Below are 27,514 nucleotides of genomic sequence, written 5' to 3'. Positions count from 1 at the left end.
GACGGTAGCCGGTGGGAGCCAAGAGACTCGCGGAGCGGAGGGCCGGTTTCGCAGGGAGTGGGAAGCGGCGTGTGTACGGAGGAGTGGCGCAGCCGCCGCGCTGAAGGGCCATGGCCGCAGCCTCTGCGGCGTCGGTGCTGCTGGTGGCGGCGGAGAGGAACCGGTGGCTGCGAGTCCCGAGCCTGCTGCTGGCGCCTGGGTAAGGTGAGGTGGAGGGGCGGTGGGGCCGCGTCTGGGGCCGCGGGGGGCGCGCGGGGACCGGGAGCGGAGGGCGACGACGGGCCGGGGCGAGGACGGAAGGAAGCCGCAGCCCCTTTCGGGGGGTTCTGCTTTCAGTCTGGGCACCGGGACGGGGACATCTGCACACCCGGCCCTTCCTTTTCTTCCCCCTTTCCCATCTCCACCCTGCAGCCCTCTGCCTTTTTTTTTTTTTTTTTCTTTTTTCCCCCATTTTTGAGGCTGGGGGAGGGGCGGCTGGCTCTGCGGCGCCCGCGCTCGCCTCGCTGCGGGGCCAGAGCGACGCTTGCACGGCTGCTGCCGTTAACATCGTGCTTCCGCCGCGTTCCCCGAGCGGGAGTGCATCGGGTTAACGAAAGCAAATTTACCTTCCAGACGGCCGAGAGGCTGTTTGCTCAAAAGTTCTTGGAGGCAAGCTAACTAACCCGACTCCAGGTCAGTGTCAGATTTTGAGCCGTCAGCTTCAATGGACAATAACTCTGGCAGTGGAGACGCCCTCAGGTTTCCGTCTTGCTTTGCTCTTTTCATCCTCCTCCTCACCTCCTCCTCCATTCTGCAAAGACAACGTAGCTTAACGCTGAAGGGCGCTCAGACTGCAGCCAGAAGCCAGGGAGCTCAGCTTTGCTACTCACCAGCTGTGTGAGCAACCTTGGGCAGGTTGGGCAGGGCAGTGCTTCAATCTACTTACCTAGGAGGAAGTGATGATGCTCTTCCTAGAGGAGATAATATGAGCACCTAAAATTGTGTGAATTAAATAAGTTAATGCATGGAAAGAGGGTGCCTAAGAATCCATAAATGCAGCCTTTGCAAGACACCCATTTGGGTCAAGTTTTGCGCTTGCTTTAATTTCCCACAAGTTACTGTAGAGATACTTAGATTTCAGTTATTTAATTGTATATCTAGCCCTGGAGTAAAATAGAACAGTTGATGATCTCCTCATTTTTCTTTTCTTAGGTTTCTAGGGCTCTTCAGGATATTGCACAGACCCATTTTCTCTCTCTTCCCTCTCCCTCTCAAATCTTCCCTATAGAGCTGTTCTCAAGTAGCTGTCATCCTGGAAAATGTTAGAGTGGTTAATGGCATAAGGAATTACAAATCTTATCATTGTAGAGGGTGGCTACATGTCTTGTTCTCTAGTAATTCAGAGAAGAAGTCTGTCTGGTGGTGGAATTTTAGAAATGAGAATAAACTGATACAGAAGTTACCTTGAATTAGGGTGGAATTATCTCGTGGAAGGAATTTCTTTTGTTTTTTTTAAGCCATTATTTTAAGTTGTAGCTTAGGTAATGGTGAAAGATGGAATACTCCAACCAAAAAACATCATGGGGGGCAGCCCGGGTGGCTCAGCGGTTTGGCGCCGCCTTCAGCCCAGGGCCTGATCCTGGGGACCCCGGATCGAGTCCCACATCAGGCTCCCTGCATGGAGCCTGCTTCTCCCTCTGCCTGTCTCTCGGCCTCTCTCTCTCTCTGTGTCTCTCATGAATTTAAAAACAACAAAACAAAACAACGACAACAAAAAAACCCCATCATGGGGCACCTGGGTGGCCCCATGGTTGAGCATCTGCCTTTGGCTCAGTCCTTTATCAGGCTCTCCGCAGGGAGCCTGCTTCTCCCTCTGCCTATGTCTCTGCCTCTCTCTGTGTACCTCATGAATAAACAAATAAGTAAATCTTTAAAAAAAATAAATTGTTGGGATAGAGGATTATCTTAAATGGTGTGTATGTATGTCTTGACTCAAATGGCAAAAGAAAACTTTAGTTCAACATTGGCCTTGAAACGTAATCCGAATCTTAAGCTGGGTTTACCAAGAAGCAGCCACTTTTTAGATACACCTGTGCAGGACAGGCCTTGAATCTAATTTAAAAAACAAAAACCACCACCAATAAAAAAACAAACCCTATCTGAAGAATGTGATGAGAAGATGCTATGATACCTTTTAAAGATAAGGAAAAATGATATTTGTCCTTAAAAATCAAGAGAGTGGGGTCGGTTGAATTGGAAAGATGTGGGAAAGCAGTAGCCTCCCGAGGAAGCTGTTGCGTGGAACCCAAGTGCCCAAGCTGTGAGTCTTCCCACCGACCTTTCATGGGCGTCAGTTATCTGACTGAGTGTGCAAGGGAGCCAAGGACTGTGGGGCGCCGGGTAGTAATCCCGCCTCCGGCACCTCTGCCCCAGGAAAGGGCTAGTCCTGGGCGGGTACTTAATCATATACACAGCATGGACATGCTACACGCACTTAGTTGCCTAGTATCTCATGTAAATTATGCCTTTTATCACCTGCTTTGTAAATGATCTGAAATGGTAAGTTCTTTACAACCGTACTTTTGCCAAATCTTCCAGATATGGATGGAAAAGACAAAGGTAGAATTCTTTCTGCCATTTGTTGTTTTCCCCAGTGTATTCTTTTTAGCTGACACCTGATGGGCATTATGCTTTTTTGTTCCCAAAGTGAGTGTGGCCTGCTTTTGTCAGCTCTTGGTTACAGTTTTGTGACTTGCTGTATCCATAGGTATCATGGAACTTAAAAATTGTTTTAGGCCTTAATGAACTTCTACCTAGTTAAGACACCTCAAACAAGTCATTTAGCCTCCCTGGTTCTCCATTTCTCATTATTACGAGGCCTCAGCTTAATGTGTATACCTTGAAAACGGAGAAGTCTCTTCAGGAGCACCTGTTGGAGTTTCCTGTCTTCTGTGAGGACACTGAAGTCTTGAGTTGTAAAGTGAAAATTGGGTATTATGGGGGGGGGGGTAATCTTAGATGTTACCACAGTTACCATACCCTTCAAGGCTCAACCCCTCCTACGGAATCTTACTATTCATGGTTTTGCAGTAGGGGGCCACCCTGATGTAAAGAGACCTGCCTGGGGTCACCAGCAGCTGGTGGGTTAGGTGAGGGCTCTCTGGACCCCACAGCTAGCTTCTGTCTGCTGCCCCAGACCAGCTCCTTCTCTTTATTTCTCCCAGCTGAATTGTTCAAACCTGTCTTATCGGGAGTTGAATTAGATTGGCATTTTTTCAAACTGTAGTTTGGCATATTTTATTTAATAAACTATAATAGAACTGAAAGTATCAAAATGCAGGGAGTATCTTCTGTCATGAAACCTCTGTTTTGTGTGTGTACCAGCTTGTGAGAATTTTTACCTTGGGTGCTAGTCAAAAGAGCGTGAAAAAGGGCAGCCCAGGTGGCCCAGTGGTTTGGCACTGCCTTTGGCCCAGGGTGTAATCCTGGAGTTCCACGTCAGGCTCTCTGCATGGAGCCTGCTTCTCCCTCTGCCTGTGTCTCTGCCTCTCTCTCTCCGTCTGTCATGAATAAATAAATAAAATCTTAAAAAAAAAAAAAAGTGTGAAAAAGCTGAACTGGATGATCTTGAAGTACCTTGACTTTCTGTTAGTGACTCTCTGACCACATGCCAGCCTCTGGAGCAAGCAGGTGCGGTGATCCATTCAAGGACACCAGTGCCAAGGACAACAGCTAGAACTGTAACTTCCGGTTTCTAGAGGAATTTTCTTCCCACAAAGAAAGTCTCATTAAGTCACTTTGTAGTCTTCAGGTTTAACAAAAGTCATATCTGGACTTGGTTTCAAGTTTCAAAATTTTTTGATTCTTTTGAAACAACAACTAATCTTGTGTATCCTATTTAATTATAATTCCGTTCGGTTTCGTTTGATAGGAGATGGACTTGGAAGCAGAGAAGCGTGAAGTATGCAACAACCACAGGTACAGTCTCTGCTCTCTCCTTGGCTTTGCTTCAGATTGTGAAGTGTTTAATTCCTTAATTTGTGTACATAGAATTAGTTCTCATATACTTTTGAAATTTGGGATTTTCATGATCATTTTCTTAATAAGATTGAATCATGGTTTCTACCTCTTTTTATGTCAGATCTCTCTTGTTGAGTCTAAAACGTATACAGAAATAATTGAGAACATTTGCATTTGTTATTTCTGCCTCTTTGATCATCTTTACTGCAGTGAATTGAAAAGGCATAACTATGATGGTCTAAATCAGTGCTTTAAAATAGTTCTGTTAAGTAGCAGAATGTTGTTGTTTTTTTAAGATTTTACTTTATTTGAAAGAGAGAACAAGCATGAGTAGGGTAAGGGGCAGAGGGAGAAGCAGGCTCCCCCCTGAGTGGAGAGCCCGACTCCATCCCAGGACCCTGGGATCATGACCTGAGTTGAAGGCAGATGCTTAACCAGCGGAGCCACCCAGGCTCCCCTGAATGTTTATTCAAATAAAATTTTACATGGAGGGGTGCCTGGGTGGCTCAGCCAGTTAAGCATCTGCCTTCACCTCAGGTCATGATCCTGGGGTCCTGGGATTAAGCACCATGTCTCTGCTCAGTGGGGAGTCTTCTTCTCCCTCTCCCTGCTGCCTGCTGCTCCCCCTGCTTGTACTCTCTCTCTCTTTCTGTCAAATAAATAAATAATAAAATCTTTTAAAAAATTTTACATGGAGTTATCAACTATGAAACATATATAAGTATAACTTCTGGTTGATTAGACATAGTTTCCTCCCTGCAACACACATATACATACATCAACCCAGGAGCTCCTGTGAGTTGTGACAACTCAGGCTCTATACATCCCCATAGAAAAACATTGTTTTCAATTATATAACCTTATTTTTTGAGAAAAATAACTATTATAAACTGCCAAGGAACATTTATTTCATGTATGATGATAGAATTACATTTTACATATTAATACAATAACATGTCATTCTGACACTGGTACCAATGAACTGGCATGGTCCTCAGTGATGTTGCAAGGGAACCACACATCCCTGAGTATGTGTACGGGGGGATAGAGGCAGTGGAGTGGAGTGACTGGGAATTAAGATTCTGGAGTGAAGCTAACCTGGGTTCAAATCCTGGATCTGCTATTTCTTTTAATTATATAATTTCAAGAAAGTGCTATTTCTTTGAATGGTAGTTTATCTTTAAAATTGATATATAATAATAATAGTATCTACTTCCTAGGATTATTGTGAAGATTTAAGTCCAAATTGAGTCTTTAGCACAGGTCCTGAGGCATAAAAAGTGTTTAGGAAAGATTAATTACTGTTAACTATGAGAGGGATTTTTGGCTATTGTAATTTGACCTTTGGCATATCGAAGCATCTTTTCATTTTAAAGTTGAAAAAGCTGAATAATTTAGGAGTTGATGTTAGTAAGGGTATCTTGAATTTCAGTGAAGAGGGAAAAAATGCAGTAATATTAGTTAAAGTGGTTATTTGAGGCTCTGCTATGCTGATTTTACCAAAACAAATGTTTATCAGCTGGTTAATAGCATGGAATATTTATTTCGCTTTCTTGTTCTTTGCTTTCCAGTAACATTTGTATATGATTTTCATGGTGTTTTAAACAGGACAAAACATTACCAAGCTCCTCATTGCAAACAGAGGAGAAATTGCCTGCAGGGTAATCCGAACAGCCAAAAAAATGGGTATACGGTCCGCAGCTGTGTATAGTGAGGCCGACAGGAATTCCATGCATGTAGACATGGTATGTTGTTAAAAACTGAAAGTCAAATTTTGTAAGTGATTGGATTTTTTTTGTGTTGGTATTTCACTTCTTTATATTGGCAGTTTATGTTTGCTAGTGTTAACAGGACATAAGTGGGCAAGTTCAAACTGCTCACTGATAATCCCTGTTGGGAACGTTTTCTAAATACAACACCAATTGAACTAAACAGTGTGTTTAGTTGTGTAGTTGACTATGGACAAAGTCCTGTCTCCTCAAGGGTTGGTTAAAACAGTTCACAGTATGTGGCCACAGATCATACTTCAAGTGCCACATATCCAGATCCCTGATGTATAAGAAGGTTCCAGGTTCCAGTCTTAGCAACTATCACTTACTGGCCAAGGGATCTTTGATGAGCCACTTAATGTTTCTGAGCCCTGGCTTAATAACTATCAAATTATAGCTAAAAGAATCCCATTCCCCTGAGTGTTACCACTTGTTACTAGCTATTTATTAATCACCAGCCAGAACCATGGATGAATTCAGCTCTTGGTCTTTTTTATGCCTGCAGCAAGACTCTGAGTAGTGACAGAAATTTATCGTAGCCAGCCTCAGCTAGGCCTTCAGCACTGCGTGGCAGGCCCATGGGCTCTCTGGCCACTTTTCTTTCTCATTCTGTATAGTGACCAACTCAAACCTGCTTTGCTCCATCGCAGCCTCTGACTTTCCCTCTACCCACCTATTCTCAACTGATGATCTTGATTCACAGAGGAAGAACTGCACTTCCTGCCATAGAATCTTTGCCATGTCTGTCTGTCCTCGTCCCATCCAAGGCTAGTTGTCCTCCTGCCCTCTGGAGTCCTTTTTAAGCATCTTCCATCTTTTTCTCTTTTCACTGTATACTCTCACTTCAGATCATTTCATCTGTTCCTATGGCTTTGCTAGACACTTCCAAATTTCTATTTCGAACCCAGACTTTCTTTTGAATGTGATACCAGTACATCCAACTGCCTACTCAGCATCTCCACGTGGATGTGTCACAGGTGCCAAACTAATATGCCTGAAATTGAACTCATGACTTTGATCTGTAGTGAATCTGCTTTTCCTGCCGACTTCCCTAACCCAGCAGATGGCAACACCATTGACATAAAAACCATAATGCCAGAGATCTGGGAGTCTTTGAACATCTTCTTTCTTCCCACCACTCAACATCCTTCCCCTTCCCCATCTAGGCGGTCACCTGGTGCTGTTTATTCTGTTTCCCAAACACTTCTTTCCACTTCTTTCTGCCCTCTACCACTGGTACCTTGAGTCAGGACCATCATCACCTTTGCCAGTCTGGTGCCACAGCCTCCTAAGTGGTCTCCCTACTTGCTTTTTGACCACTCCCATGGTATGGTCTACATTTCAGCCAGGCCAGTAGCCGAAAATCAGACTTTTTCATGGCACTCCTCTGCTTTAAATGCCTTAAACCTTTTTTAATCATCTAATGGATTAGCAAGAATTTAAAAGATGGATAGTATTCAGTGGTGGTTATAATGGGGTTAAAAATTTGTATGTTGGGCAGCCCGTGGCTCAGCATTTAGTGCCACCTTCGGCCCAGGGTGTGTGATCCTGGAGACCCAGGATCGAGTCCCACATCAGGCTCCCTGCATGGAGCCTGCTTCTCCCTCTGCCTGTGTCTCTGCCTCTCTCTCTTTCTCTGTGTGTCTCATGAATGAATGAATGAATGAATGAATGAATGAATAAATAAATGAAAAAAAATTTGTATGTTGATGGAAATGTATGTTGGTGATAACCATTTCAAGAAATGATTAACCAGGAGCTATTAAAATGTTACATCCTTCACCCAGACCAGCACATGCTCCTCTAAATCTCTGTCCAGAGACACAACTCCTATGTTTGGGCCAATAAAGTGTGTACAAAACTGCTACCAGCATCCAGTTTTTTGCCATTATGACCTAAATGTTCAGAGGTACATAATTAAATGAACTGTGGGACCTCCATACTGTGGAACATTATGCAGTTATAAAAATGAGGTAGACATATGTGTACTAGCAAGGAAAGAGCTCCCAAGATATAGTGGTTATGAGAAAAGCGATTATAGCTGTTTGATCCTGTTCGTATAAAAACAAAAACTACAATTGTATGTGTTTATGTAAATATATACAAATAAATAAGAATATGGATATGGAAAAATATGTCCCAAATGGATCATAGTAGCTCTATTTGGAAGAGATTTGGAGTGAGGGAGAAGGGCATTGCCCAAAGGCTCCTTTGTCTTTGTATCATTGTTCACATTCTTTAGACTAAGAATGGATTTATGTGTTGTGGAATTAAAAGTTTAAAAACAAGAAACACCACTTGGGGCACCTGGGTGGCTCAGTGGTTGAACGTCTGCCTTTGGCTAAGGTCGTGATCCTGGGGGTCCTGGGATCAAGTCTTGCATCAGGTTCCTCACAAGGAGCCTGCTTCTCCCTCTGCCTATGTCTCTGCCTCTTTCTGTGTCTCTCATGAATAAATAAATAAAATCTTAAAAAAAAAAAAAAAAAAAGAAACACTACCTGGAAAACCTCATTATGTATTCCCTTGGGGAAAAAAAACCAAAGCTGTAATCTCCCATGAGGCCCTGTGAAACGTGTGCTTCCTGGTCTGTCTAACCACATCTCTGGACCCTGACCGCTTGCTCACTGGGCTCCAGCCACACAAGCCTCTCTCAGTCCTTCAGACAGGGTAGGTTTCTTTGCAGCTCAGGACCTTCATCTATGTTGCTTTCTTTGTGTGGAAGGCTTGCTCTCATCTCCATTCCTGTTCCCAGCTTTTAAATCCTCCACCCATTTGCCTGACCAAGTCCTGGTCATGCTGGAAGAGCCCCTGATCTTCCCTCCCTGCTTTTCCCTGAGCACCCTCAGGCCTGCTGTCTTTGTCCTCACTTACGTTGTGTCCTAGTTTTTTCCTTCACGGCCTTTATCACAGTTGTCATCAAGTGTGTGGATGTATGTTTGATGTCTGTCTCTCCCTCCAGACAGTGACATTCATGTCCTGTTGTACAGGCAGTGCCCACCTCAAGTGTGGCACATAGTAGACATTCAGTAAGTCTCTGAATTTGTGAGTGATGTTTTCTATCTGGTCTGCTTCAAGGGCTGCTGTGATTATGTGAAAGTTTTAAAGGAAGATATAAAATAGTTCACAGATGTATAGAAAGAGCTTTATAATCACACCTGAATAATTATATAAATTTCAGTAAGCTTCATAATTTTATTTCTTGCTGTATACAACTGTCTTATGTTCTATCTCTTGTCAAATTGTATACTTTTGGCATTAGATACATTTGTAATTGTTACTAGTGATGATACTGTGATTAATGCCTGTTACTTTCTATCCTAAAGACATTTTATTTCACTCAAGTGTTTGGTTTATACATAAAGATCAAGTTTGAACATCCTCTTCAGGCAAGACTCCAAACTGGCTTATTTTTATAACAGACATGAGTTGGTCCTTCTATTTCTTAATTCTTGCATTGTTCTTGGGGAGCCAGTCTTTTTATTTATAATAATCAAATGATCCAGAAGCAGTTCTATTGTATATTAGTGTGCGCTAGCTGTAAGATCTTTTAAGCATGTAATATTCCTTAAACAGGCAGATGAGGCATATTCCATTGGCCCAGCTCCCTCACAGCAGAGCTACCTTTCAATGGAGAAAATCATTCAAGTGGCCAAGATCTCCGCTGCCCAGGTAAGAACTCGTGAAGAGATTTATGATGCAAAACAAGTAAGTTTTATACAACTTACACAAAATTGCTTACCATTTTTATTTTTATTTATTTTTATTTTTAATTTTTATTTTTTTTTAAGATTTTACTTATTTATTCATGAGAGACACAGAGAGAAAGAGAGGCAGAGACACAGGCAGAGGGAGAAGCAGGCTCCATGCAGGGAGCCCGACATGGGACTCGATCCTGGGTCTCCAGGATCGGGCTCTGGGCTGAAGGCGGCACTAAACCGCTGAGCCACCTGGGCTGCCCGCTTACCATTTTTAGAATTCATTCTCCATTTGTAGTCATTCCCAAGATGTTAATATTTGATTATTGGGATGTTGTATCCTAGATATGTCCCTTATTCCTCAATCATTGCACTGTCTCACTAAGTTCTGTGCACTTTAGATCTTTTGGAAAACAGGTAGAGGAAAGGTTTAAATTATAAATTAAAATTAAGAGGGAATTCAGTCCTTCTATCATCAAAACAAGAGCTTAGGAACATCAGATCCTTTGTGGGAAATAGATGTTACTATACTTTTCAAGAAAAAAATATTATCAAGAAAGAAATCTGTTTCCCTCCTGATTTCCCCATCCCATTCTAGGCCCCACTCCCGAATTTTCTAGTATCCCAGGCTCAAAACTCCAGTGTTATTACATCAAAATAAAATAGGAACCAACTTCTGTGGAGTCTTCTTTTGAAATGTCTCCAGAAGTAGTTCTTTTTTTTTTTTAATCACACAACCAGTCCTTAGGATTTCTCATCTAGATTTCTGATTCTCAGCCAGTTTTCCTCTTTCTAAGTCCATTACCCATTTGAAGAATTTGAAGAGCGAGATTCAGGCAAATGCAGTTGCCAGGACTCTGAGATGAAAACAGCTTGGTATTCAAGGGACAGTAATATTCAGTGTGGATGCAGTGAAGGCAGTGAGGGGCTGTCATTCAAGATTCAGTTAGTTTTCCAGACTTTTAGACAGGTGTTTCTTAAACACTAGTTTCATTATTATTCCCTGCTCTTTTTTTTTTTTTAATAAATTAAAAAAAAAAAGAGCATCCTATCCCCTGGTGAGTAAATCTTCAGTGGTTTTACAGAATAGAGTTCAAACTCGTTAGCCTAGCATTTAAGAGTTTCCAATATTTGTCAAAACTTTTTTCTCATCACCAGTTCTTTTATTATAGCTACCATGAACTTCTCTGTCTCCTTTATACACATGCTTATGTGTATCCTAAACATTCACATGTATTATTCACCTGCCTGAAGTATTCTGTTCCCCCCTTCTCTTATCCTTCATGGGTTTATTCTCAGAATTCCTTGGTGTTCCACTTTATGTCAGCTTCTAAGCTTGGGTGCAGCAATGAATAAGACACATAGTTTCTACCCTATGAAGCTACACTCTTGTAGCTTAAACACTTAAACAGGTAAAGTAAATAAATACTTAAACAGGTAAAGAAATAATAACAATATTATAAGTGGTGGAGAAAAGTAAAGCAGGATAAGGGGATAAAGATGGGTTACGAGACTGGGGATCCCTGGGTGGCGCAGCGGTTTGGCGCCTGCCTTTGGCCCAGGGCGCGATCCTGGAGACCCGGGATCGAATCCCACGTCGGGCTCCCGGTGCATGGAGCCTGCTTCTCCCTCTGCCTATGTCTCTGCCTCTCTCTCTCTCTCTCTCTCTCTCTCTCTCTCTCAATGTGACTATCATAAATAAATAAAATAAATTAAAAAAAAAAAAAAAAAAAGGATGGGTTACGAGATACTTTAAAATAGGGTGGTCAGTAGAGGCCTTTCTGAAGAGGTGACAGCTGAACAGAGACCTTGACTAATGAGGAGCCAGCCATCTGAAGAATTTGAAGAGCGAGATTCAGGCAAATGCAGTTGCCAGGACTCTGAGATGAAAATAAGCTTGGGGGATCCCTGGGTGGCGCAGCGGTTTAGCGCCTGCCTTTGCCCCAGGGCGCGATCCTGGAGACCCGGGATCGAGTCCCGTGTCGGGCTCCCGGTGCATGGAGCCTGCTTCTCCCTCTGCCTGTGTCTCTGCCTCTCTCTCTCTCTCTGTGTGACTATCATAAATAAATAAAAATTAAAAAAAAAAAATCACTGATAACTTTAATGAATATTGCAAGTTATTTAAACGCTGATAATCTGTGTAGTAGACCAAAAGGAAATTCATATGTCCAAGTATCAGGGATGTGGGTCGGAAACTCTTGATAATAAGAATTTAAAGAGTATGACTAGTTCTCTTCACCAAGGAAAGGACACCTCTCATTTTTGCTTGAAGGCAGAGCTAACAACAACTTTGGATCTGTACATATACTTGAAAAATGCAACAGAAAGGTTATACACTAAAAAAAAAAAAAAAAAGGTTATACACTAAAAGCATAAATTACTTTTATGTCAAGGATTTAAGGGTAGGAGATAACAGTTTCTATCTTTACTGTTAGAGGCACATTAATACTATGGAATGAATGATCTAAACAGGCTTGCAATCCTGTGACCAGAGTGAATTGATGGCTGAATATATGCCTGATAGCTAGAGAAATTAGCCCCCTGGTAACAGTAGTATTATTGATTTTTCCTCTTCAATATATTCACATGCTCAAGAATACTGGGCTTTGGTTATATTAAATTGTTCTCCTAAGATAAATTAGGTAAAACTTCTTGAGGTCATTCCCTCATGTGTGATTGGACTTTTTTTTTTTTTCCCCAAGGGGATAGATGCTTTTCTTTTTAGTTATGAAGGGAGAGGATTTATCTGGTTCATCAGAGTTTTGTTGAATTACGTATCTGTTCAAAAGAAGGGAGGCTAGCAACACTTTGAAAATGAAATTAAGGAGACAGTTATATTCACAATAACATCAGTAAAAATAAAAAACTTAGCACTAGTGTAAGCCAATTGGTTTAAGATCTATGCATGAAAGCTATAACACATTGCTGAGAGGAATTAAAGTTCTAAATAAATGGATAGATATATCATTGGAAGAATCAATAGTGTTAAGATGGCAATTCTTTCCAAATAGATCTGTAGATTTAAGGCAATCTTGATCAAAATCCCAATAGGCTTTTTTTTTTTTTTTGGTAAATATTGACAAGCTGGTCCTAAAATACCCCAAGGACTAGTACATAGTTAAAACTAGTTGAGAGGTGCTGGTTGGCTCTGTCAACAGATCATGCAACTCTTGGTCTCAGTGTTGAGAGTTCAAGCCCCATGTTGGGTGCAGAAATTACTTAAAAATAAAATCTTTAAGAAAAAAAACCCAATTTTGAAAAGACCATGAATGTGTAAGGTTTAGATTCTCGGATTTCAAAACTGATTATAAACCTACAGTAACCAAGACAATATGGTATTAGAAGGATAAATACATATGTCAGTGCAACAGAATAGAAAGTCCCAAACTAAACTTACCACATGTATGGTCAATTAATTTTTGAACAAAAGTACTGAAGTAATTCAGTGGGGAGTCGCCTGGGTGGCTCAGTGGTTGAGCATCTGCCTTCAGATCAGGGCGTGATCCCGGTATCCTGGGATCAAGTCCTACATTGGGCTCCCTGCATGGAGCCTGCTTCTGCCTCTGTCTCTGCCTCTCTCTCATGAATAAATAAATAAATAAATAAATAAATAAATAAATAAAACCTTTAAGAAAAGTTACAAACATAGGTAACATATACCTATGTTTTGGGCCGCCCAGGTGGCTCAGCAGTTTAGCGCCGCCTTCAGCCCAGGACCTGATCCTGGATACCCATGATCGAGTCCCATGTCGGGCTCCCTGTGTGGAGCCTGCTTTTCCCTCTGCCTTTGTCTCTGTCCCTCTCTTTCTCTCTCTCTCTCTCTCTCTCTGTCTCTCATGAATAAATAAATAAAATCTTTAAAAAAAATAAAGTAATTCAGTGGGAAAGTCTTTTCAACAAATTGTGCTGGAACAATTGGATATTTATATACAAAAAGATAAACCTAAACTCAGCAAAAAAAGAAAAAAAGAAAAGAAAGAGGTGCTGATACATGCTAAAAAAAAATGGATGAACCTTGAAAATATTGTGTTCAGTGGAAGAAGGAAGCCAATCACTGAAGTCTGTGTGTATTGTATGATTCCATTTACATGGAATATCCAAAATAGGCAAATCTATAGATCAGTGGTTGCCTAGGTCTTGGGATATGTAGGGAATGGAAAATAACTGGTAATAGACATGGAATTTGTTTCGAGGGTAATGAAAAGTTATTAGATCTTATTCAGTGTCTTAGATATATGGTAATGACTGTACAACTTGTATTGGCTAAGTTTATGGTATATCAATTATATGTCAATGGAGATGCAATATATAACCTGTAGGCACTAGAAAGGCTAAAATCAAAAAGACCAATAATACCATGTGTTAGCAGGGATATGGAGAAAATTAGAGGCATCATACATTGCTGATGGAAATGTGAAATAATACAGCCACTTTAGAAAACTGGCTGGCTTTTAAAAAGTTAAACATACGCTTACTATATTTTGACCCAATAATTGTACTCCTGGGTTTTTACTCAAGAGAAATGAAAAATATATTCACATGGACTTACTTGTACATGAATGTTCATAGCAGTATTATTCATAATAGCCCCAAACTGGAAAAAATCCAAATGAGTGGATAAACAAAATGTGGGCTATCCATTCAGTGCATCAAGAAATATAAAAAGATCTATAAAGGGATGCCTGGGTGGCTCAGTGGTTTAGCGTCTGCCTTCGGCCCAGGGTGTGATCCTGGAGTCCTGGATCGAGTTCCACATTGGGCTCCCTGTGTGGAGTCTGCTTCTCCCTCTGCCTGTGTCTCTGCCTCTCTCTGTGTGTCTCTCTTGAATGAAAAAAAAAGATCTATAAAAAGAAATGAACTGCTCATCCATACAGGATGAGCCATAAAACATTACACTAGTTAAAGAATCTAGACACTTAAGATTCTATGCTATGTGGTTCCATTTATATAAGATTTCTAAAAAAGGCAAAATTATAAGAGACTGAAAGCAGGTCAGTAGTTGCTTGGTTCTGGGAGCAAAGATTAATCAATTATGCATACAGGAACTTTTTCAAGCAGTGGAAGTATTCTAAAACTGGATTATAGTAATAGTTGCACAATTGTATAAATTTGCTAAATTAAACTATAAATGAGTGAATGTTATGTACTGTAAATCATACTAAAAAGAAACCAAAAAAAAAAAAAAAAAAAGAAACCAACCAACCTGTTAAAACACCAGAGAGGACTGGGATGTAGACCTGTTTCACTTTGCTTCACATAAATATTTGATATTTCATATAAAATTACTGAAACTGAACTTTGGTTTATTTATTTATTTAAAGATTTTATTTGTTCACTCATGAGAGAGAGAGAGAGAGAGGCAGAGACACAGGCAGAGGGAGAAGCAGGCTCCATGCAGGGAGCCCGATGTAGGACTCGATCCTGGGTCTCCAGGATCCCACCCTGGGCCGAAGGCAGCGCTAAACCGTTGAGCCACCTGGGCTGCCCAAACTTTGGTTTAAAAGACATCAAACTGTGATTATCTAGCATTTTGTTGTTTGCTGTCACTAAGCTGTGAGTTTTCTATTCATATGAGTTTCCTGGACACCTAAAGCATACCTCTTTAATTTTGAAGCATTGCCACTATTTGTGGTTTTTAAAAGATATTTGTTTATTTATTTATTTATTTAAAGAGAGAGAGAGAAAGCACATGCATAAACTAGAGGGAGGGGCAGAGGGAGAGGAAAGAGAATCTCCAGCAGACTCCACACTTTGCATGGAGCCCAAAGTGGGGCTCCATCTTACAACCCTGAGATCATGACCTGAGCCAAAAGCAAGAGTTGGTTGCTCAATCAACTGAGCCACCCAGGCGCCCCTGAAACATAACTATCATTTGAATGTGTCTGTTTTGAAATAGTGTTAGCTGAACTTTTTTCTTTTTACATTCTTTTGGTTATAATCATTATATATACTTACTGTTTTCAAAGAATAAAAATGCCATCAGGGCTGTTGATGTTGGAGAGAAAGTTGTTTTATCCCTCATAAATCGTGTAAGACTGTTGTGCTTTTTGCTTTCCTTTGTATCCTCACTTTTTGCTATATGTTTACTCTTAGGAATCTTACTCTTTTCCAGGTATTGATTTTCCTCTTCTGTGGGCTAAAAAGGCATACAAATAAATTTCTTTTTTTTTTTTTACAAATAAATTTCTTAAAACTCTGAGTAAGTTGCAAGTGACTAGGTCCTCTTCACTAAGTGTATATAGACTCTAATATGTGACTTTTTGTTTGTTTCTTAGCTTTTTTTCTGGAAAGATGATATTGGCAGATAGTGACCTAAAGATAAACGAGGTATTATTGTGCTAGTGTGTTCCTTTCAGATTTTGGGTACCATGGTTTCAATTCTAGGCCAGCTTTGTATGGAGACAGAGTAAACAACCCCCCACCTTGCTACTTGGGGGCCCTTTACTTCTGCTTGCAAATATTCATTGACACTCTACCCTAATAGCAGTATTATTTTAAATTAAAATATAGATTCTTCTATATAATTGAACAATTTCACTTATAGATACATATTAGGTATATTTTTTTAAAGCAGGGACTCAAACAGGTACTTGTATACCAGTGTTCATGGCAGTGTTATTCACAAAAGCAAAAGTTAGAAACAATCCACACATCCATCACCAGATGAATGGATAAGCAAAAAACCAAAATGTGGAATATGCACAGTGTTTTATTATTCAGCTATGAAAACGAATGAAATTCTAATACATGCTACAACATGGAAGAACCTTGAAAACGTAATACTAAATGAAATAAGCTAGACACAAAAAGGACAAATATTGTACAACTCCATTTATATTAGGTTCCTAGATTGGGTATTCATAGAGACAGTAAGATAGAGGTTATCAGGGAATGTGGAATTAATATTTAATGGGTACACACAGTCTCTGTTTGGGATCATGACAACATTCTGGAAATGAATAGTGTTAATAGTTGCACAGCATTGTGAATGTACTGTAATGCCACTGAACTGTACAAGTAAAAGTGTTTAAAATGGTAAACTTTATGTTGTGTATATATTACCACAATAAAAAGAAGTACAGATTTTTCTTTTTTTTAAATTTATTATTATTTTTTTTATTTTTAAAGATTGTATTCATTTATTCATGAGAGAGAGAGGCAGAGACTCAGGCAGAGGGAGAAGCAGGCTCCATGCTGGGAGCCCGACATGGGAATCTATCCCGGTGCTCCAGGATCACGCCCTGGGCCAAAGGCAGGCGCCAAACCGCTGAGCCACCCAGGGATCCCCAGTACAGATTTTTTTGGTTCAGTTAAGTCTTCAAAACTTTAGTGTGAATGTTTCAGATATCCCTTTGGAAACAGATTTTGATAGAGCCCATAGGGTACTTCCCACCAGTGTAGGGAGATGCTTCTTGAGAGGAAGACGACATCCCCTGCATCACACAGTGTGCCCATGAAGTGCTAGTAACTTTGTCCTTTCATTTTCACTTCTAGGCTATCCATCCAGGATACGGTTTTCTTTCAGAAAACATGGAATTTGCCGAACTGTGTAAACAAGAAGGAATTATTTTTGTAGGTCCTCCTTCATCTGCAATTAAAGACATGGGTATAAAGAGGTATGAATTTATATCTTTTAAATATGACCATAGAAAGGTCATTTGAAATAGTTTCTGCAACCTGTAATAGATATGATCATTATAACCTTTGGTTGTCATAGGCATAAGTTATTCATCTGCCACTCCAGCGAGTTACAGAAAATGTTCATCTACTTAGGGTTTCTAATCAATGTATGAGTTAGTTTTAGGGATTAAAAACAAGGTGGGAAGAGCTATCACATGAAAAACTGGATTCCTAGTTATCACAGAAAACCTAATATTTTAATATTTGTGTTAATATTTGTTGTCTCAGACTGTATAGTGTTTTCTTTACCTATAGGATGTTATTTTTAAAGTTCCATTGTACTTATACACTGGGCTGTTTCTGTGTTTCCCTTCTATGAAATAACTCATAGAATCAAAACATCTTACCTCTTTTGTTCAAAAGCACATCCAAATCCATTATGGCTGCTGCCGGAGTGCCTGTTGTGGAAGGTTATCATGGCGAGGACCAGTCAGATCAGTGCCTGAGGGAGCACGCGGGGAAAATCGGTTATCCTGTCATGATTAAAGCCGTCCGTGGTGGAGGAGGAAAAGTAAGATTGTGCGTGCTCGTGTTTTTCATTTCAGGCTAGGCTTCTTTGTTTTATTTAGGTTGTAGTCCTAACTATCTTGCCATCTTAGGGGATGAGGATCGTTAGATCTGAGGAAGAATTTCAAGAGCAGTTAGAATCAGCACGGAGAGAAGCTAAGAAGTCTTTCAATGATGATGCGATGCTGATTGAGAAGTTTGTGGACACGCCAAGGTGGGTTCACCTTTTTTTTTTCTGACTTAGCCTTTTAAAATTAAATTATAAATGAAATGCATGTAAATTATATGAAATATAAAGTTCTAATAGTACCATAGTACATTATCCCACCCCCCTGATGTAACCACTTAATGTATAAGATGTGCATTCCTCCAAGCATTTCCTAGGGGAATAGAAATACATATACACACAGAATACAAAATACATTCAGAAGTACAGTGAGTTTAGTCTTACATAGTATCACATGCTAATATGACATCAGAGCCATCTTTCCATGCCAGTAAATGTAGGTCTACCCTATACTTTTTATTGAGCTTAATAAATCCATGATATAGATGTACCATTAATGTATTCAATCCATTTCTTGTTGATGGAACGTAGGGGTTTTTTTCAAAATAAAAAAATTCTTCTAAGAAATTTAGTTTTATGAAAGTCTGTAAGCATTGGTTGAGATGCTCAGAAATTGGGACTAGATACCTAAATTGAATTGATAGTGTTGACCAATAATAATACTAACATCTCACCTGTATATCATACTTAACCATTTGCCACAATCTAAGCATTTACATATACTAAATAATTTTGCTGTCCTAATTCTAGTCTAATTCCTGTAACAATCCTGTAGATAGGCCCTATTCCCATTTTACAGCTTAAGACCCTGAGGAACAGAGTGGTCATATGACTTGCTTGAAGTCTCCCAGCTGGGAAGTGGTAAAATTGGGATTTGAATTCAGAATTCACACTCTAAGCTACTACTAAACTGCTTTTCTAGGTACCACTGTAACAAATGCCATGTGAATTTCAAATTTTTTCATTTTCTGCAATTTTTTATATGTATTGCTTAAAATAAGATCTTGACTATAAAAGTTTCTTGTTTCATAGATTTTTTTGAAGATGTAAATTCTTTACATGTGGAACGTTAGCTATATATTACCTCACATTGTAATTTGTTTGCCCGATAGCTAGGACTCCCAGGAATCAAAGACCTGGTAGTACATTTACTTTAATTTTCCCCTGTATATCACCTGGCATGCTACTTTCTTCATGACAAGCATCAACAATGATATCTTTTGAAATGTAGAAGTAATATAAATACATTACAAGTGTGGAAAATACAGAAGATGGAAAACAAAGTCACTCATAATCTCATTCTCCTAATACAAGTAATAGTATTTCTGTATATATTCATTTTGTATTTTCTAGTAATATGACATTTTAATGTCATAATTACGCTGTTTTGTATGTTGCTAAATAATTACCTGTTGAGTTAATGGAGTGTCAGAAGATTGTCAAGGTGCTGCTTGTAACTCAGAAAAGGCCATATGAAGATGTTTTATAAATCTGCTCAGAACTATTGAGCTTATATGGAAGGCTGGGCTAGCAAACAGTCTTCAAAGTGTACTATTTTGGAGGATAAAAAAAGAAATCAGATTCCTTTCTTACTTCGAACTCAATATATATTCTAGATGGATTAAAAATGCAAATAGGAAAATAAAAACTGTAGAACTCTTAGAAAATATCAAGGCCGTCTTGGTAGACTCCAACTGTATCTGTCTCTCTAGCCAGATCCCAGCAGTGGCTGAACGGGAACAGCTGGGATTTGGTGCACCTCCTGGTTCTCAGACAGTGTGCTGCAGAATCTCCAAGTTAGATAAAGTAGCACAGAAAAAGGATTAGTCAGAAAGAGGAAAATAACAAGAGCAATATGATCACTACAGAAATCATAACAGAACACAGATCCTCAAAAAGCTTCCCTTGTAAGCTGCCAAAGGAATAAGTGTTTCCAACTTCTGAGAACTCAGAAAAGAGCTGTGTTGTGTTTCTAGTAGGTGTTCCTTTCAGAACCGAGAATTTCTGTTCTTCTGTCTCCTTCTTTGGAGAGCTAACAGATAAGGGAGTGTCAGTGGAAGTGATTTTACAATTGGAATTTGAAAAACAAACCACTTAGTTCCAAGATGCAAAGAGCTAGGAAGTTGTCACTCACATCCAAAAAGTAAGTAAAAATCAGAGCAAAATGAAAGTCAGTGAATTTTTAGACCTATTAGAGAATGGGGCCTGCAGGGCAAACCATGACCCTGAAATCCGAACAGCATGTGTACACAGTGAATCATAGCTGGGATCCGCTTGCCTGTGGCAGAAGCCACTGGTGCCATAAACTGACAGGAACACTTCTCTGGGGATTATGATAAATTACTGGAGTCTGAGTATGGACTAGCTTGATAGTGAAAAACCCCTCACGGTCCCACGTTGTTATTATTTTGTCTTTTGACAATTTTTATTTTTAAAAAATCAACAGAAAAAACTTTTGCTGGTCACTCATTTCTCCATCATAGTGGTGAATATGTGAGGTGAACTACAGAGTGAACATATCAGAATAAACCTACCAAGAAGAATGCTTTCATGTTCACCAAATGGTTTGTTTACCCTTATTTTCCTAAGTGTTATGTGGATTTACTCTTAATATTATTTCTCATAATTTTACTCTGTTACATTCAACATTAAAATGACTTTTTATGATATAATATTAGTAATATTTTTTAAAAAATTAATGATCCATATGAATTTATTTCTTAACCTTCTTATGGATAAGCCATTGTAATTTTTAGTCTGCCTTAGTTTATAAAAGCTGACCATAAGGATGATTTTTAAAATTGCCCTGATCATGGGGCACCTGGGTGGCTCAGTTGATGAAGCAGCCAACTCTTGATTTCAGCTCAGGGCATGATTTCAGGGTCCTGGGATTGAGCTCATGTTGGGCTCCATGCTCAGCCGGGAGATTGAGATTCTCTCTCTCCCTCTGCCCCACCCTCTACTTGCTGTTTCTCTCTCTCGCACTCTTGCTTTCAAAAGTAAATGAATAAATCATCAAGAAAATAATAAAAAATTAAATAAAAATCCTCTGATCATAAAAAAGTTTTCATTGGCTTTTCAAGAATACATGAAATGTGACTGTAATTTGTAATTTTGGTGTGAGATTTATCCGTGTTTTCCTTGCCCATTTGTACTTGTGACTTGCCCCTCCTCTGAGGTCATAAGTATAGTCTCCTATGTCTTATTTCCTAGTCACTTCATATATGTAGGTTTTTTTTCTAGAATGTTTATTCTACAAATGGAAACTTTTTCATTGGGTTTTTAAATAGGCATGTAGAAGTCCAGGTGTTTGGTGACTATCATGGCAACGCTGTGTACTTGTTTGAAAGAGACTGTAGTGTACAGAGGAGACATCAGAAGATCATTGAGGAAGCCCCAGGGGTAAGGACCTTATAATGAAATTTGCAAGCTTTTCTGTAGGGTAAACCTGAATCACTCTTATTTTCAAATCAGAAATCTGTGAAGTTAGTGTCTCCTCCAAAGTCCTGCTGAATAACTGCTTCCCAGTAGTAATATAATGATAAAGCCCTAGTGAAGCCTTGGCAATGAGGAGGGGCTTGGTATTCTCAAGTTACCATGCTAAGGGCACAATCGGGCCATGATCCTTCTGGATGATATCTAGGAAAATCTACTCTGATCCAAGTACAGGCTGTCCCTGACTTCACGATGGTTCAACTTAGAATTTATTGGCTTTATGGTGGTGTAAAAGTGATACATAGTAGAAATACTTCGAATTTTGAATTTTGATCTTTTCCTGGGCTCTATAAATGGTATGATACTCTCCTGGGCAGCAGCTGTGACCCCAGCTCCCAGTTAGCCACATAGTCTGGAGGGTAAACAACTGATACGCTTAAAATCATTCTTAACAGTATGTGTTCTTAGACTCTCTGAACTCAGTATTCAACAAATTATGTGAGATATTCAGCCCTTATATTATAGGACTCTGCCCAATTGTAGGCTAATGTAAATGTTCTGAGCACATGTGAGGTAGACTAGGCTAAGTTAGGTTTAGTAGGTTACATGTATTTAAATGCATTTTCAACTACCAGTATTTTCAACTTATGATGGGTTTATCTGGACATAAGCCCACTGTAGATTGAACAAGATCTGTATCTGACTTGGAGTGAGCAATTGTATAATATTTCCATGTAGATTTTAAATTGTACTTAATGGGAATATTTGAGGAATGCATTAGCCTGATTCGTTTGAATGTATTTTTTATAAAGATTCTTTTATTTTAACTATTTCAGGTATCCCTCAAATATATTAGTCATCTTCCTGCCATTGAGGTTTATTGTAGAGGAGAGAGATTTGCTCATATTTGGCAATGTTTGCCCCCTTGAAATTAATTGTTTACATCTCTTTGGGTCTACGTTGATTGGTTAGGTTGTCCTTTAAGTCAAATCTTACTCCTGTAATTACCTCTTTTTAGATTTACATTTCTTTCTTTTTTATTAAGGATTTTATTTATTTATTCATGAGAGACAGAGAGAGAGAGAGGCAGAGACACAGGCAGAGGGAGAAGCAGGCTTCATGCAAGGAGCCTGACGTGGGACTCAATCTGGGACTCCAGGATCACGCCCTGGGCCGAAGGCAGGCGCTAAACCGCTGAGCCACCCAGGCATCCCTGGATTTATATTTCTTTTGAGCCTACTACTGCCATAGGCCTCTTTCTTGTCTGGGGTTTTGTACTTTTTTTTTTTTTTTTTTTTCAGTAGGTACTTCTAAAAAGTCAGGTATCTGGGGTTTCTGGCTAATCAGTTTGTTGTTCTCATCTATTCAAATTTTAATTTCTGTTACAGAGTAAATTATATTGTTCAAAGTAAATATCAACAGTAGTTTCAGTAAAGCCTTATTTTGAAGCAATGATTATGTAAATATATGTCTATAGGGCACTGTTTTAAAATGCTAGAAAACCTTTTCCTACTTTTTAATCTACTTTTCTTTTAATGAACCTTTCTTATTAACTTGGAATCTTAAGGTTTACCATTATTCCAAGATACATTGGAATAACATGGACACATTGGACACATGGCCCAGATTGCTCTACCATCTTTAAACAAAATAGGAATCATTCAAAATTTTCATATTGATACATATAGTTGGATATATAGTCCTGAAAATTCTTATTTAGGTACAAAGGAGATAGATCATTATGCTGAATAATATCTACAGTTTATGGAAATTAACAGAACCACTAAACTTTGGCTTAGGGACAGTTGACTGTGGTGTAGGACATATTTCTTGATGAAATGTGTAGCATTAACTGTTTATCCTTTCCCTTTAAGGTACTATTTGATATCTAGAAATGCAGTATCAGATGTTAAGGGAAATTAGTAGTAGGCAAATTAGTAGTAGGAAATTAGTTAGTAGGGCAAAGTACTAATGGAAATTTATTTTGAATATTTTTTCATAGCCTGGCATTAAACCTGATGTAAGAAAGAAGCTTGGAGAAGCTGCAGTCAGAGCTGCTAAAGCTGTAAATTATGTTGGAGCAGGTATGCTAAGATTTACTTTGTATAGAGGAAAAGAAATAATCATTTATTTATGTTCAGAAGGCAAAAGAAATATACAACTTTTAAATCACTGGCTTTCAAACCAATTATATCCACATTAAGAAATACATTTTGAGACCCAGTATATACACATAAGTACTTATGTTTCTATACATATTTGGGAAAAAAAAATCACTAAACAGTACTTAACCCTAGTTATGTGTAATGCTATTTGATATTTTCTATCCCATTTTAAAATAAAACCATTTTATCTAAAATAAACCATGGAGGGCAGCCCCCATGGCACAGCGGTTTAGCGCCGTCTGCAGCCCAGGGCGTGATCCTGGAGACCCTAGATTGAGTCCCACGTTGGGCTCTCTGCGTGGAGCCTGCTTCTCTCTCTGCCTCCCCCCTCCCCCCGCATCTCTATGAATAAATAAAGTCTTTAAAAAAATAAATAAATAAAATAAAATAAACCATGGAGCAGAAAGTACAGAGAGTTCCCATATTGCCTATCCCCACACTTGCACAGCCTCCCCAACTATCAGCATCCCAGACCAGAGGGGTTCATTTGTTACAATCAGCAAACCTACAGTGATACATCCTTATCACCCATAATCTATCATTTACATTAGGGTTCACTCTTGATATTGTATGTACTACTGACATTGTTGCACAGTATACATTTAGAGAAATGTATGATGACATGAATCCACCATTGTATCATATGAGTACTTTTTTTAAGATTTTATTTACTTGAGAGAGAAGGTGAGCACTAGAAGGTAGCGGGGGAGTCAGAGGGAGAAGCAGATTCTCTGTGAGCAGGGAGCTCAATGCAGGCCAGATTGTTGAGGATCATGACCTGAGCAGAAGGCAGACACCCAACTGACTAAGCCACCCAGGTGCTCCCAGAGTCCTTTCAGTGCCCTAAATATCCTCTGTGCTCTGCTCTTTTCCCTTCCTGTCTTTAACTCCTGACAGTCACTGATCTTTCTGTTGCCTCCATAGTTCTGCCTTTTCATACAGTGTGTAGACCTTTCAGATTGGCTTCTTTCACTTAGTAATATGCATTTAAGCTTCCTCCATGTTCTCTCATGGCTTGATCATTTCTGTTTAGTGTTGAATAGTGTACTCCATTTCCTAGATGTACCACAATTTATCTGGTCACCTACTGAAGGACATCTTGATTGCTTTCTAGGTTTGGCAGTTCCAACAAAACTATTATAAAAATCTGTGTGCAGAGTTCTCTGTGGACATAGTTTCAATTTATTTACTAAACACCAAGAAATTGATCACTGGATCATATGGCAAGAGTATGCTTAGTTTTGTAAGAAACTGCCAAACTTTCTTCCAGAGTGACTGTAACATTTTGCATTTCCACCAGCAATGTATGAGAGTTCCTGTTGCTTTATATCTTCACTAGCATTTGGTATTATCCATGTTCCATTCTAATAGGTGTGCAGTGGTATCTCATTTTAATTTGTATTTCCTTAATATGATGAGTGGAGCATCTTCTCATATGCTTACTTACCATCTGTGTTTCTTCTTTAGTGAGGTCTGTTCAGGTGTTTTGCCCACTTTTTAAATTGGTTTGTTTGCTTTTTCTTATTATTGAGTTTTAAGAATTCTTAGTACAATTTGGACCATAGTCCTTTACCAGAGGTATCTTTTGCAAATATTTTCTCACAATCTGTGGTTTGTCTTCTCATTCTCTTGACATTATCTTTTGCAGAGCATAAGTTTTTTAAATGTAGTAAAGCCTGCCTTATCAATTATTTAATGAATTATGCCTTTTTTGTTGGCATAATTTTGTATGCTTTCTTGTTGTATCTAAAAAGGCATTACCATACTCAAGGTCATGTAGATTTTCTCCTGCTATCTTCTAGGAATTTTATAGTTTTATGTTCCAAATTTGGTCTATGGTCCTTTTTAAGTTAATTTTTCTGGAAGTGTAAGATTTGTGTGTAGATTGTGTGTGTGTATGTGTGTAGACATAGAGTTATTCTAGCACCATTTTTTTAAAAGACTGTCTTTGCTCCATTGTATTGCCTTTGCTCCTTTGTCAGAGATCAATTGGCTATATTTATATGGGACTATTTCTGGACTACCTGCTCTCTTCCATTGATCTATTTGTTCTTTCTCCAGTATTTCAGTATTTTGAATACTGTAGCTTTATAGTAAATCTTGAACTCAGATAGTGTCCATCCTCCAACTTTGTAATTCTCCTTCAATATTGAATTGCCTATTCTGAGTCTTTTGCCTCTCCCTATAAAACACTAGAATCAGTTTTTTGATATTCACAAAATAACTTTTTTTTTTTTTTGATATTCACAAAATAACTTGCTGGGATTTTAATTGGAATTGTGTTGTCTCTATACAGTAAGTTGGGAGAACTCACATCTTGACAATGTTGAGTCTTCCTATCCATGAACATGGAATATCTCTCCATTTTGTTCTTCCTTGACTTCTTTCATCAGTTTTGTAATTTCCTCATATGGATCTTATACATCTTTTGTTAGATTTATACCTATTTCATTTTGGAGGTGCTTGTATAGATGGTATTGTGTTTTTAATTTCAAATTCTACTTGTTCATCATAGGTATATAGGAAAACAGTTGACTTTTGTATATTAACCTTTTTTTTTTTTTAAGATTTTATTTATTTTTTCATGAGAGGCAGAGACAAAGGCTGAGGCAAAAGTAGGCTCCATGCAGGGAGCCTGATGTGGGACTCGATTCCAGGACTCCAGGATCATGCCCTGAGCCAAAGGCAGACGCTTAACCACTGAGCCACCCAGGCGTCCCATATATCCTGCAAGCTTATTATGATCACTTATTAGTTCCAGAAGGTTTCTTTGGTAAATTCTTTTGGATTTTTCTACATAGACAAGTCATCTGTGATTAGACAGTTTCATTTCTTCCTTCCCAATCTCTATACCTTTTCCTTTTCTTGTCTTATTGCATTTCTAGGGCTTCTAGTATAATGTTGAAAAGGAGTGGTGAGAGTGGATGTCCTTCCCTTATTTCTTATCTTGGTGTGAAATCTTCTAGTTTCTCACCATTAAATACAATGTTAGCTATGTGTTTTTGTAAATCTCCTTTATCAAATTAGGAAGTTCCTTTGTATTCCTAATTTGTTGAGAGTTTTTATTATAATTAGGTACTGAATTTTATCCGGTGTTGTTCTGCATCTATTATTACAGTCATATGGTTATTCTTTAGCTTGTTGATGTGATGGATTACATTAATTGATTTTCAAATGTTGAACCAGCCTTGCATACCTGGGATAAGTCCCACTTGGTCATGGTATATGATTATTTTTATACATTGTTATTTTTGCTTTGCTAACATTTTTGTTGAGGATTATTGCATCCATGTTTATAAGAGATATTGATTTGTAGTTTAGTTTTTTTGTAATATCTTTCTCTGGTTTTAATATTAAGGTAATGCTGATCTCATAAAATGAGTTAAGAAACAGTCTGTCTTCTGTGTTCTCAAAGAGATTATAGCAAATTGGTATAAATTCTACTTTCAGTGTTTGGTAGAACTCACCAGTGAACCTCTATTTTGGAGGTTTTGGAAGTTATTAATGATTATTTCAACTTCCTTAGTAGATATAGGCCTATTCAGATTGTTTCGGAGTGATTTTCTCTTGTGTGACTTTTGGCAGATTGTGTCTTTCAAGGAGTTGGTCTGTTTCATCCAGGTTATCAAATTTATGGGCGTAGAGTTGTTCATAATATGCTTTTAATATCTATTAACCATAAGAGCCATAGTAATTTCTCTTATTTCATTTCTGATATTAATAATTTGTCTCTTCTCTCTTTTTTTTCTTAAACAACTTGACTAGAGGCTTATGTATGTAACTGATCTTTTCAAAAAACCAATTTCTGGTTTTATTTGTTTTTTCTATAGATTTCTACTTTATTATTTCTTCTCTCTTGCTTACTTTGGAATTAATTTGCTGTTCTTTTTCTAGTTTCCTAAAATGGAAGCTTAATTTTAGATCTTTCTTCTCTTCAAATATATGGATTAAGTGCTATAAATTTCCCTTTTCCCTCCAAGCATTGCTTTCAGGGCATCCCACAAATTTTGGAAAGTTGTATTTCTATTTTCATTTAGTTTAAAGTATTTTTAAGCTTCACTTGGGATTTCTTCTTTGTCTTATGTGTTACTTGGTACTGTGTTATTTAGGCTGCAAGTATTTGGGGATTTTTTTCCCAGCTATCTTTTTGTTACTGATTTCTGGTTCAATTGATTTTTAATTTAATTGTGGTCCTGA

The 27,514-nt window shown here is 38.7% G+C and overlaps 1 protein-coding gene across 3 annotated transcripts in view; it reads left to right on the top strand.

Annotated features, from left to right (window-relative positions):
- Positions 1-27,514, top strand: part of MCCC1 (methylcrotonoyl-CoA carboxylase 1) — a 61,927-nt gene continuing 34,413 nt past the window's right edge. Inside the window, exons 1-9 of one of the 3 annotated variants that reach the window (XM_038583483.1) lie at positions 1-199; positions 3,911-3,957; positions 5,608-5,744; positions 9,342-9,437; positions 16,958-17,079; positions 17,507-17,654; positions 17,743-17,864; positions 21,008-21,119; positions 23,155-23,236. In XM_038583483.1, coding sequence (XP_038439411.1) covers positions 111-199; positions 3,911-3,957; positions 5,608-5,744; positions 9,342-9,437; positions 16,958-17,079; positions 17,507-17,654; positions 17,743-17,864; positions 21,008-21,119; positions 23,155-23,236 — 955 coding nt within the window. In that variant the 5' untranslated portion in view covers positions 1-110. Of the gene's footprint in view, positions 200-3,910; positions 3,958-5,607; positions 5,745-9,341; positions 9,438-16,957; positions 17,080-17,506; positions 17,655-17,742; positions 17,865-21,007; positions 21,120-23,154; positions 23,237-27,514 lie in introns of those variants that run through there. The other 2 variants (XM_038583484.1, XM_038583485.1) reach the window with 2 other exon arrangements.

The sequence above is a fragment of the Canis lupus genome, chromosome 34 (genome assembly GCF_011100685.1).
Source record: "Canis lupus familiaris isolate Mischka breed German Shepherd chromosome 34, alternate assembly UU_Cfam_GSD_1.0, whole genome shotgun sequence".
NCBI classification, from domain to species: domain Eukaryota; kingdom Metazoa; phylum Chordata; class Mammalia; order Carnivora; family Canidae; genus Canis; species Canis lupus.
Note: the sequence above shows the minus strand (reverse complement) of the source record. Positions and strands in the feature narration are given on the sequence as shown.